Source organism: Parasteatoda tepidariorum, chromosome 4 (assembly GCF_043381705.1).
Source record: "Parasteatoda tepidariorum isolate YZ-2023 chromosome 4, CAS_Ptep_4.0, whole genome shotgun sequence".
NCBI lineage: Eukaryota > Metazoa > Arthropoda > Arachnida > Araneae > Theridiidae > Parasteatoda > Parasteatoda tepidariorum.
The window spans coordinates 79334446-79346619 of NC_092207.1; the positions used below are offsets into that span (position 1 = coordinate 79334446).

Genomic DNA, 12174 nt, shown 5'->3' on the forward strand with positions numbered 1-12174 from the left:
GATCCAAGTGGTCAACCTCTCGCACGCTGACCGCAGCCAGTGATGCTTGACTTCGGTGATCAGTTGGGAACCGCGTCTTAACGATCAGTCCACTGCGGGACAGCTTTATTTTAGAACTACGTTTAAAGCAGTTTTCAGTTCCATATAGTTTCCTAGTCTAACAGTTTCTAATCTATATGAAAAATCAAGATAGAAACTAACGTACTTCCTTCTTTGTACGCCCATGTGGTGAAAGCAGGCGAATTGTTGAAATAGGTAGGGAGTTCTACTCTAAACCATTTCCATCGCCAATGATTTTCGCAAAAAAATAATCAATTAATCACGAACTTCATTTTACAAGTGATAAACAAATGCAGAATGTCATATGATATTCTGCATTTGTTTATCACTTGTAAAATAAAGTTCGTCATTATTAGATTATATTTATATCAAAACTACTAATTTTGAAAAAAAAAAAAAAAAAGCTTTGTTAGACTCTATGGTTAGAATATACATTAATATTTTCCATTACTATAAAGATGTTCAGGTTCTCGAATAATAAAATTTTCTGTGGGCGTTTCTTATCTGAGTTTGACCATGGTGAATTTTTGTTAGTATTCGCTGTAAGACAAAATTATCTGAAAAGTACTCCTCCCTCCACATAGAATAGAGTTAAAATGTCCAATATACTAGTGAATTGGAATTACATTTTTGTAGTGGTAGATGCACTACAGAACTCCCCCACCAAAATTATATTTGAGATAGGATTCGATGAACGGATACCACTAGTTGATTCATTGCTGCTTTGTGAGAAGCCAGGAGAGCTATATTAGAATCACCGTACTTTTTGAGTGCTGTTCGTGAGAGTTGTATTAAGTAAACTGTCGTGGTCGCTTTTAGCAGACGAGTGTATACGTTGTACGTAGTGTGCGAGGAGGACAATGTTGCAGTCACAAGTAGTAAATAGCTTATCAGTAAAGCTCTAGAGCAAATTTAACTCAGCATCATAATTGGTACAACAGCCCGTGGAGGGCTTTGGCCTTCCCTAGAAAATTTCTTCTCGAAACCAGGTCTTGCTAGGTCAATTCAACAAATGTTTTGAAAATAGTTATAATGGAGTTCAGTAATCAAGTTTTGTACTTCCTCTAGGTTTACTACCAATTGGTTTGCGGATTTCAAGTGTGGCTAGTTGTATGCAAAATTAACTCTATAGCCAGATGTAGAAACGATTTTTAAAACTTGACTCACAGCCAAAAATTTATATCTAGCAGTGAGTCTTACCTGCTCATTATGTGCTCTTACATATAAAAAAGTTTGAATACGTTAAGATGCAGAAACAATAAAAAAAAGAGTCAAATTTCACAAACTAGAATGCTTTCAAAAGTAATTTTATCCTTTGAGATTGTTGCATTCCATTGTTTTTCCCCTTAGTTTTATATATTAAAATATTTATTTCTTAGTATAGTTTGTATATTCTTTTATAAATATTTTTATTTGATTTTTTATCTTTTCCTTTACGATAAGCAAACTCATCATCAGTGTATGGATTAGAGACAAGGTCATAGTGAAAAATAGACATTTATTAGTAATAATAATTTAATTAATTATGATATATTAATAGGAAGTGTGAACCATTGACTGGTTTGCATTTGACCAGTATTTCCTACGCTGATGTTTTATAAAATTATTTTATCATGAAATTATCTTTGAAACAATGTGTTTCATAAACAACTGCAAAGACATGGTAAATTACACAAAAAGTTAAATTAACATTAAAGAAAGCAAATTTTCATCTGCTCTTACGACAAAATTAGTGAGCCCGAAACCTTCAAGATTTGGGCTTCAAACTCCACTTCATCCCCGATATTATGTAGGTCAAAAACTTAAATCAATGAAAGAGTTGTATTCTCACTCTGAGAAAAAACGCTCACGTATCAGAACTAAAAAAATCATTGTCTACACAGACTATTAGCAAATTTAAGAATAGAGCTTTGAACCATTAAGAGGTCTCTTTATTTGTCTAGTACAATATTTGATTTTTGTTTTCTGGGTGTTTTTTTCCCAAGAAAATGTTAATGAGAGTATCATTTGACAACATTATACACTCTAAAAGACGAATAATAATAGAGACACTAATTTATCAGAATAGCAAATTCATAATTTTAGAACTTCTACAGATTTTTGTCACAAAAATGTAGGGCAACTAAATTATGCGGTTAATAATTCAGAGAAAGTAATATTGCCTATTTTAAGATTCTCTTAAATATTGTTTTAATTTCTGAAAACCTAATTTTCGGCTTAAATATTATTTTAACACTTGTGAAGCAAAAAGAAAGATATTCATCAAAAATTTAAAAACAGACAATATAAGCTATTTTTAAAAAAATGTCTTATGATAAATTGTATTGATACTTAGTGCTAAAAAATCTATTGAATTTCTACAATAAATTAAGCTATATTTTCCTCATTCTCATTATTTTAGTTTTTGTATTATTAAAATAGAAATATTTTGTTTTTGTTAAAATTAATTTAATAATAGTTATTTTTATTTAATAATCATTATATTTGAAATTTTTAAGTCTTACAACTATTTACAACATTGGATAAATGTACTAACAAATTTGCTAAAAAAAAAAAAAAAAACTGTGAAATTGTTTTTGAAGGATCTGCGAAACTTTTATAGAAGAATGTTTTCTTTTATAAAGTAATAAGACAATTTTTTTCCTTGTTTTATTATTTTATATGTACATATAAAAATATATATAAAAGTATAATTATAACATATATATAACACATATATATATATAAAAATAAAAACATAAAGAATAGATTTTTTTTTTCAGCATTGAAAAAACAAAACAAAAACATATTGGGCATTTAATCTGTTTTTTACCAGCCACTCTGCTCTTTTGCTTGCTTCTGGTACCAGCATTTCATTGCCACTATATTGTTCTACTGGTTTTTTAATCAGCACGAGTTCAGTATTTGTAGCATAATGTAATCTTTCATTCATATAATTAGTTAAAAAGAAAATTTCCAAAATTGAAAACAAATAATAAAAAAAATAACAACTCTAATTTGAAAAATCTAATTTCAAACATCAGATGAATCTGTTACAGCATTAGAACCATAAATTGTTTGGTAAATTTGTCACTATATTTATTTAAATAAAATACTTTAATTAGTTTATTTAACAAAGCTACACACAAGTAAAGTAATTTGATAAAAAATTGGTTATTTTGTTTTTATCCAAGATTACAACCAAAAAGTAACAAAATTCAAAAAATTGTTAATCCTGCTGAAAATAACAAAGAAAAATTGTAAATATCAGAATTGACACAATTTTATACTCCATTGCATATTAAGAAAAGACCATTGCAGTATAGGATTTAAGTAATCATCTGCGACTGAATATAGTTCTGTTTCAATTTGTTATCAAATTATACAAATATGCTTCCATGCTAAAACATGAAAACTTTTGAGTTAAACGCGTCAGGCAGAAGTTTAATTTGTGCTATCTTTTAGGATATAAATCAGAGAAATATTAAAAAAAGGCTACAGTTTTATGGCTTTACTGGAATTCAATACTTGGCAACTTGTTTTGATAAAGGAAAACATTAATTCTTAAAAAGAAACAACTATATCATGTTGTAACAGCGTTGGATTCAATTAGACTACTAAAAATAGGAGATTTCTGTAGTGTGATCTGTAGCAGAATAATTGCCAAGTCTTGGTAATTTCCGAACAATGATCCATGAGAAACTAAAAAAAAAAAAAAACATCCTGAAAAGGGACCAACTCCTAGTCACCCCCAGGCAAACATCAACATGTTTTTTATGAAAAAAAGATTTCTGTTTAAATAACTGCATCAAATGCAAAAACTGCTGACATAACTTGTTTAAATCATCAATTACATAAATTTTGAAAACAGGAAATTATATCTGTTTAATAATTTAATATTATATCCATAAGAAACTGGAAAAGTTTTGAAAAATGATAACCTAAAAATAATTAAAAATTTTACAAAATGTTGGATTAAAAAAAATTCATTTTAAAAGTTGTCAATCAAATGGATCAATTGAGTTAAGTAAAATCAAATCTCTATGCAACTTTTTAATTTTAGCTCTACCAAGATAATTTTGATTAAAACCCCGTCCCATACTACGACAGGAAGTCAAGTTCAAGGATGTAAGCTTATTACAATTTTCTAATATAATACACACTGTCTTTTCATTTATTCTTGTGTTACTTACATCTAAATATTCTAATTCAACCATTCTATCTTCTAAAACAAGTGAACTTAAAACTTGGTTAATGGAGTCTGAACTTGTTCTTGAAACATCAAGAGTACGAAGGCTTTTGACCCGTGTAGTCAATATATCCCTCAACCTTAAAGTTAAGTGAAGTTGAGTTCCAGATAAATATAAATTTTCTAACTGGGTGGCAGGCAGAGATAATACACCATAAATAGAGATAGATTTACAACCTCTTATATCTAAAGTTTTTAAACTTTGGGAATCAAATAAAATATTGTTTAAATCTTTGTCTGTGAAACTACCTTCTGCATTATTTGGAAGAGAAAATGTTTCCAGATGAGGAAAACCTGAAAGGGATTTTATCTGATGTTGGGAAAAAGTAACAGGAAAACTTAACCGTAGATCTTTTATCTTCCTACAGTTTTTCTGAACAACATCAATAGGAAATGTAGATTTTCCAGCATGTTTGATGTTTTCAATAAAGAGTTTTTCAAGATTATGGCAACAATCTGCAATTAAAACTAACAGTTTGGTAAATGATGCAATTTCGGAATGTGATAAGTCAATAACTATCATATTCTGACCCCGGATTGTCAGAAAATCATTTAACATTTCAGGAGAAATTTTATACATTTGAAATATCATGTCATGTCGCTTTTTAATGTTGTAACCTAATTTCTGAAGTTCGAAACTGTAATCTTCTTGAGAAAATTTTATTTCACGCAACATTTTACAATGTATTGCAACGTATGTAATAGTTGATTCATCCAAATGACGCACTTTTGAGAAATCAATTCTCTTTAAGTTTGGCAGGTATTGAAAAATGGTTAATGCTTCTGCAGAGAATTTCTTTTTGGATAAACTATATACGAGTTCTTCTGTTTTCGACAAATAACCACTTTTACAAAGTTGATATAAATAATCTTCTGACAACGAACCATCAAATTTTCGCCAAAAGATGTAGTCTTTACAAATGCTATTCCATTCCTCACAAACTTTAGAGATGCATAAATAAAAATTACTTTGCTTTTCAGTAGCAATATAATAAGCAAAAATTTTATCCATTATTTCTTTAGGAAAATCTATAATATTTACCATTTTCGATCACTTTGAATAATCTAATGATATAACGAAATTCGTTTATACAAACCTAACATAGAAAATGGTCAAGTAAAGAAATCCTGCAAGAGTATCATAATTTTGAAATATTTCAACTCAAATTTTATAAATTTGACTCAACTTAATTTTATAAATTGAATATATTCAATGTATTATTAGGTGAGAAGAAGATGATGATGATGATTGTTGGCGTTCTGTTTTGGAGCTTTATGCAGTTTTCAGCTTATAGCTCGCTTATGTCCAGGGTGGCGAGATAAGTGGGTGATTATAGTATGCGGATAGATTTTAGGTAATGCATAAAGTAGTGTAGCTTGCGTTTGTCTGTTGCTTGGCCACCAAAATATAGAGGCCCGCTCTTTCCCGTTCTAGCCTACAGTAAGTGTGGAAACAAAAATATAGTGCACCTCCAGCCTCCCTCCGCGAGGGTAATAATTCAAAGCTGTCAAATTGAAAACCCGTTTCACTGTCTCCCCTACNTGGTGGAAGAGATTTAGTTCTGATCCTGGCAATTAGTACATCATGATTTCGAGAGCTGATTAAATGGACTATGATCTTGAGATCCATCAAGGTGAGGGAAGGAAATGAAGTATTTGCAACCCTACCCTTCCATACACAGAGTTCTTTATTGAGCTTTTCGCTAAGGAAGGCTTGGCTAAGATCTTGAGGTAATGAAAGATGTGAAATGACATTTTGGTATAACGTTTGTTTAGCAAGCTGGTCTGCTTTTTCATTTTCTTTTATTCTTGCTTGAGATGAAGCCCAGATAAATGAGGGAGAGCTCACTGTCTGACTTGTTTTGGCAACTTAGTCAAGAAGAAGAAGAGAGATTCGCGGAGATTTTCGGGTGCCTTTTGGCAGAGACAGAAGGATCAAACGGCTGTCCATTAGACAAATACAGTGGTCGTTGCTTGTAACGCAATGTTTGAAGGCTAAGAAAATGGCTAATCCATCGGCTGTAAAGACCAATGCATGAGGAGAAAGATGATCCGAGATAGTGTACCCTTTGGAGGTATATTCCACACCAATTTTGTCTGATTGTTTGGATCCATCGGTGGCCAGAACAATACAGTTTGAGAGATTTTGATGGCAAAACTTCTTCAATCAGAGCTCGAACTTGTAGAGGGAGTAAATTTTTGTTTTTGAATGGTAAACTAGGTAAATTGAAACATTTGATGTGATTTGAGTTGACAGGTGATATTTAATAACTTTATCATGAAAGATAATTTTCTTGGTCATCCATGCATAAATAGTCGTTTTACCTTGTGGAAAGCTGGGTGGAGGGAGAGATAGGTGATGGAAAGCTAGGGAAGATGATTGTAGGAAGATGTGTCAAAAGTAGAATCTTGAAATCTTGAGAGGGAGTGGAATGGAATGATCATCGAGACAAACCAGTTGCCATATGAAGTGCAGCATTGTATGCATGGTGTTTTCAATATAAATGTAAGCAACAACAATCTCGAGCTCAATACCTGGTCTAGTTCCGGTCAGAAAGTTTGCAACTGCTTACTACAGCTTATTTTGCGAGGCGATATTTTTAAACGGATAATTTTGTTTTCAATAAAAGAAGTAAATTAAATAATTTATGAGCTCAAATATGCTGTATTTCATTACATATTAATGTTATTAGCTAATTCTGGTGAGTTTGAAGTTAAAATTTGTTTTAGATATTTATTGTTGTTGCAGTTCATGTACGTTGCACTAGAACTGCACAATGAACTATTGGCGACGGTCTGAGAAACATCCCTGAGGATGATCCGAAGACATGCCATCAAAATTTTGATCCTCTGCAGAGGGGAGACAATCCCCGCTTTGGTAGACCGACGACCTGCACTCAAAGTCGAACGCTTTACGGTAGAACAGTTTAACGAGGACCAATACCGCACACTCTCAGTCCCTACGCAGACTAATCCAAGTGGTCACCCACCCACACACTGACCGCAGCCAGTGATGCTTGACTTCGGTGATCTGCTGGGAACCGTATCTTAACGATCAGTTCACTGCGGGATTTAGATATTTATAGACAGATTGCTAAAAAAGGTGACATGGTTGATAGATTTTGAATAACTCGCTTTTTTGGCAGTCCTGATTTGACCTCTTTCCTTTTGTTTATTACTGTTTGTTCTTGTTGAAAGCTGTGCACTATCTTACGTTAGTGTTAGCACCTCTAGCATCGAAACACAAGTATTGTTAGCAGTATAAACACAAGTAATAAGTAATCAAATACCAAGTTTGCAGGAATCTCCAAACACAATGATCACGTTGCGAGCCAAATGGCTTTAAAATACACCGGAAACAGTAACCCGGAAGTGTAGGCGGTATGGAGCTTGCAGTGTTCTCTAGTGTAGAAAGCATCATCCATAGTACGCTGAAGGTTCTGAGACCGGTTTGGCTAGAGAAGGAAACTAATGCGACTTCCAAAGTCAAGGACACTCGAGTCAGAATCCTGATAGAAGAGTTGACAATTCTGAGCAAGTGATCTGATTGAGTACCCCAACGTGTGCTTGATATGCAATGAAACGCAGAGAGTTTCTTTGAGATTTTCTATTTTAACACTCTGAAGAGATAGTGAAAAGTCATGTAGCTAGAGAAATGTAGACCGACTATTCGAAGATTTTTTACCCAGAGGATGGGTTTGTTAAAAATGTTGAAACTAGAATTATCGGCCGTCAGTCTTCTAGAGAAGTTAATGGTGGTACTTTCCCCTTGAACAATTTCAAGATTCCAAGAACAATTTCGAGAATTGCATCTTGCATATCACTTCTTAACTGGATTCTTGTTGTTGTTCATTCACGTCGCACTAGAACTACACAATGGGCTATTGGTGATGGTCTGGGAAACATCCCTGAGGATGATCCGAAGACATGCTATCACAATTTTGATTCTCTGCAGAGGGGATGGCACCCCCGCTTAGACAGCCCGACGACCTGCACGCGAAGTCGAGCACTTTACGGTAGAACAGTTTAACGAGGAACAATACCGCACACTCTCGGTCCCTACGCAGACTGATACAAGTGGTCACCCATCCGCACACTGACTGCAGCCAAGGCATAATATATCACCAGGGAGACCCAGATGTAGGTCAGATATGTAAATAATGAAGAGGAAAGGAGAAAGAACTGACCCCAGTAGAAGATCTCTTCTTATTGGAAAATTGGCTGTTTGCGAATTCCGCCATCATACGGTAATATTTTTGAGTTTGTAAAAATTGTGTAAGAAGAGGCCTGCTGTGCCTGTGATGCCGAATTTTAAGAGTTTGAGGATTAGGCTTCCTGCTTGAAATTGTCGCAAGATTGTCAAGTGAGCAGCAGACTACGTATTTCTTTTCATGTCGAGCTCGAAGGACTTCGTTATGAAGGATGGTGAGAACTGAATCTACTTCTTTAAATGAAAGGAATCCGTAATGGAAAGAGTGAAAAACAGTCTTTAGGGAGAAATCAGTGAGGCGTTCGAGAGTTTTGTTCAGAGTGGATGTAAGCGATATTGGGCTATAAAAGGACACCAGATCAGTAGGTTTTCTTTCTTCGTGGATTGGAATGACGTTGGCCAGTTTCTAGGACTCTGGGATTTGCCCAGAAGTCTAGATAGAGCTTAACTCATCTAGAAGTTTCTGCAGATCTGCTTTTGAGAAAGAGCGCAATACTTTTAGGGGAAATTTTATCTGCCCTAGTGATTTGTATAAGGAGGACGAGAGAGCATGATGATGTTCCTGTAAAGTGAAGACTTGATTGAATTCTTGATCTGCTGCACTGAAGTCCAGGAGGAGCCAGTTTTTGGTTGGTGATTTAGAGAAGAAGGCTACAATCGAGTTTGCTAGTGCTAAGGCACTATGAAGTTCAATGCTCTTCATTGTGATATTGCTTCAAGGTGCATTAAGGAGCTTAGGGTGATTTAATATTGAGAGCAGTATTTTATAGATGGATTTAGATTGATAAACGCTGATGCAGACTTTATTGCAGAATTTCTTACCGGCTGAGTGGATTGTCTTCTGCAACTCTGCTGCAGTCTTTCTATACATTTTCCACAAATCTGGATTTTGAGTATGGCGTGCCATTCTAGAGTATTTGCGATTACACCTAATAGAAAAAAAAAACACTGGCAGTTCGAAGAATGTGGAAAGCGTGGGTTAAGAGCCGGTTTAATTGAGCTGTGTTTCTTTAGTTTTTTCTGATACATTAGTTGAAAATTTTGCGAAAAGTTATTTTCTGCAAGGATAGTTTTTTCTAAGTCTGAGATTAAGTTGTTCCAATGGACTTGAATTTGTTTAATTAAGGGATGATTGTTGTTGGCGATAGCCTCAGTGATATTTACTGGAGTGTGGTCACTTTCAAATGTATTAGAGGATACAACTTAGTACGTTTTGGAAAAAAGTCAGTAGATGTGATGATAAGATCAAAAAGTGGCATCCTGGTTTAAAACATGTTGGGAGTTTTGTATTTAGTAGAGAGTATCGTGCTTCAAGAAGCCACGCGAGAAACCTTTTTGCATCTTTCGGCGATGACTGGACTTCTAAAGCAGCGTGGTGTAGGTTGAAGTTCCCCAGTTAATTAGCGATCGGCTAAGGGATTGTAACCAGTCGACTGAAAATTGGTCCTTAGGGGAGTAGAGGTTCATAAGCGAGAAAGTGTTGTCTGAGGTGGTAATCTTAACGACTAGATCTCCGTTAACGGATGGTGGTAGGTTGGATATGGATATAACTTTCGTTGATAAATCCTGGATAACTGCAACTAGTTCGCCCTGGTGGCCATTAGTTCCTTTTTGTCGAAATATTGTTTTGGTGGGAACATGAAAATTGTCTTTTTTAGTTAAAAATGTTTCTCGAAGAGCTATCTTGAAGAATGTATTATTTTTTACTTGCTTTTTTATGAATAATAGGCATTGTTTAAATTTCGTGAGCATTTCTTAAAGAAAAATAGCTTGAACAGCTTCTCGTATAGATGATTGACCGAGTAAAGCTGAAATGAGATGTCGGTGGTGCTAGGGGCTAAAATTCGCCCTGACGGGTTTTTACTTCAGATTGATTTTCACGTGTAAGTTTGGAAAAGCACGCTATGGAATATTAGTCGCTCTTTCAAATTAACATTTAACAAAACAAATGAATTCAGAAAACTCCATTAGCTACCCAATCATGCTACCCCCCCTCAAAAAAAAGATAAAACAGGCTATATTTTTCACGATTGTAACCAAATAAGGGATAACACTCAAAACGTAGAAACCTTACATTTCATTTATATAGTGATATAAATTTTTTTTAAAATTTATTTTTGGCTGACAGCCTGTTAAAATTTATGAACTACAGAAAACTTTTAAGACATGTAAAATTTTGCTTAAATTTGAACGAAAATTACAATAATGAAACTTTTTAGAATATTAAGCTTGTTCACACATTGCCTTGTAAGCATACATAAGCGGTGGGATACATCGAAAGTTTTTAAAATTCTTGCCGGCTTTAGAAAGCTTGTTATGGATGGTTGACTGAATGGATGTTGCTTAGCTACCGCACTTTGTAATTAAATACACCTATTTGATTGGCTGTTGCCATCAACGTTTTCATCGTTATTGCTGAATCGTTGCTTCTAGTTTATAACATCTGGCATTTCTATCCTGTGTTGGCGGACAAAAAAATTCCCTAATTTGTTTTTTTTCAGGGTTCCTGAATATCTTGTTTGACAATGGGGAGGGGGGGGGAAGAGAATGAGAATGATACTCAGGGGGAAGGTTTTTAAAGATTTATATCGTAGTGTCATTACGAGAAATTTTCTGTCGATTCGTTTCTTCGTTTTATTTTTTAAAGTTAAATTTGTTTATGCACAATTATTCAGATTAATTTATGAGTATTCCCATCTAATATTTAATTTTGGGCATCATTATTTTCCTAGTAAAATTAAATGATAAGTATTAAGAATTCTTTTCTTTCTTCTCAATATATGACTATCATACGCTTTAAAATTTAAATTGCAAGTTTAAAACTGCTTGACAAAAGTTTTGAAAGTTAATTTAATTAATCGCTATCCCCAAAAAAAGTGTTATTAACAAAGGCGTCGTGAACTTATTTTTTTAGAAAGGGGGAATTTCTCTTTTGCCGAATGAAATTTCAAATTTGATTGAATCATAAATAACTATGCAATTCATAAAAATATTTAATAAAAAACTTTAATAAAAAAATATTTTGTGGCCGACACATTCACTATATGTTAAATTTTTCCAGTAATGTGTTATTGAATTAATGACATTATAATTAATCATTCTTATCAATGAGCTATGATTGGTCTGTAATTAAGGCACTTAACTGTTATGAAGAACTGAAGTCCAATCTGCGATAGCCGTTTAAAGCCCGTTCAGCTTGTCTAGAAAGTAAAGACGGTCCGCGCCCAGTGTTGAGTTAGAGTCTCACAATTCAATAAAATTTAAGAAATTAACGAAATGTCCATTCTAGTGTTTTTTTTATACATACACTGGAAATTGAACGTTTCAAACTGAATAAAACTATTTCAAAAATATACTATAAATTATTTCAGACATATATGGGTATATTTTTCTGAAAATATGACGCCAATATTTTAATATGAATTCAGTTTTTAAAAAAACCAGGTAATCAAAAAAATTTAACAAATTCACAAATGATCCATTTTAATGATACTTTTATATATAAACTGGAAATTGTGTGATTCGGACCAAAAAAAAGTTATTTTTTTGAAAATTTTTTTAAAAGTATTTTTAGAAATATATAAGAATTTTCAGATAATATGACGCCCTTTTTTTATTATAAAACTAGTTTTAGAAGAAACCCGTTATTCAAAAATATTCAAAAAATTCTCACCGG

General features: G+C 33.3%; 1 protein-coding gene across 1 annotated transcript; it reads right to left on the bottom strand.

The window, feature by feature from the left end:
- Positions 1–3137: 3137 nt before the first annotated feature.
- Positions 3138–5826, bottom strand: LOC107450288 (F-box/LRR-repeat protein 6). The gene has a single exon (XM_016066046.3). It carries the CDS (start codon positions 5331–5333, stop codon positions 4041–4043), a length of 1293 nt encoding a protein of 430 aa, XP_015921532.2. The 5' UTR covers positions 5334–5826; the 3' UTR covers positions 3138–4040.
- Positions 5827–12174: the final 6348 nt, after the last annotated feature.

Coding starts and splice junctions, on each gene's coding strand:
- LOC107450288 (XM_016066046.3), bottom strand. CDS start 5,333: ATGGTAAATATTATAGATTTTCCTAAAGAAATAATGGATAAAATTTTT.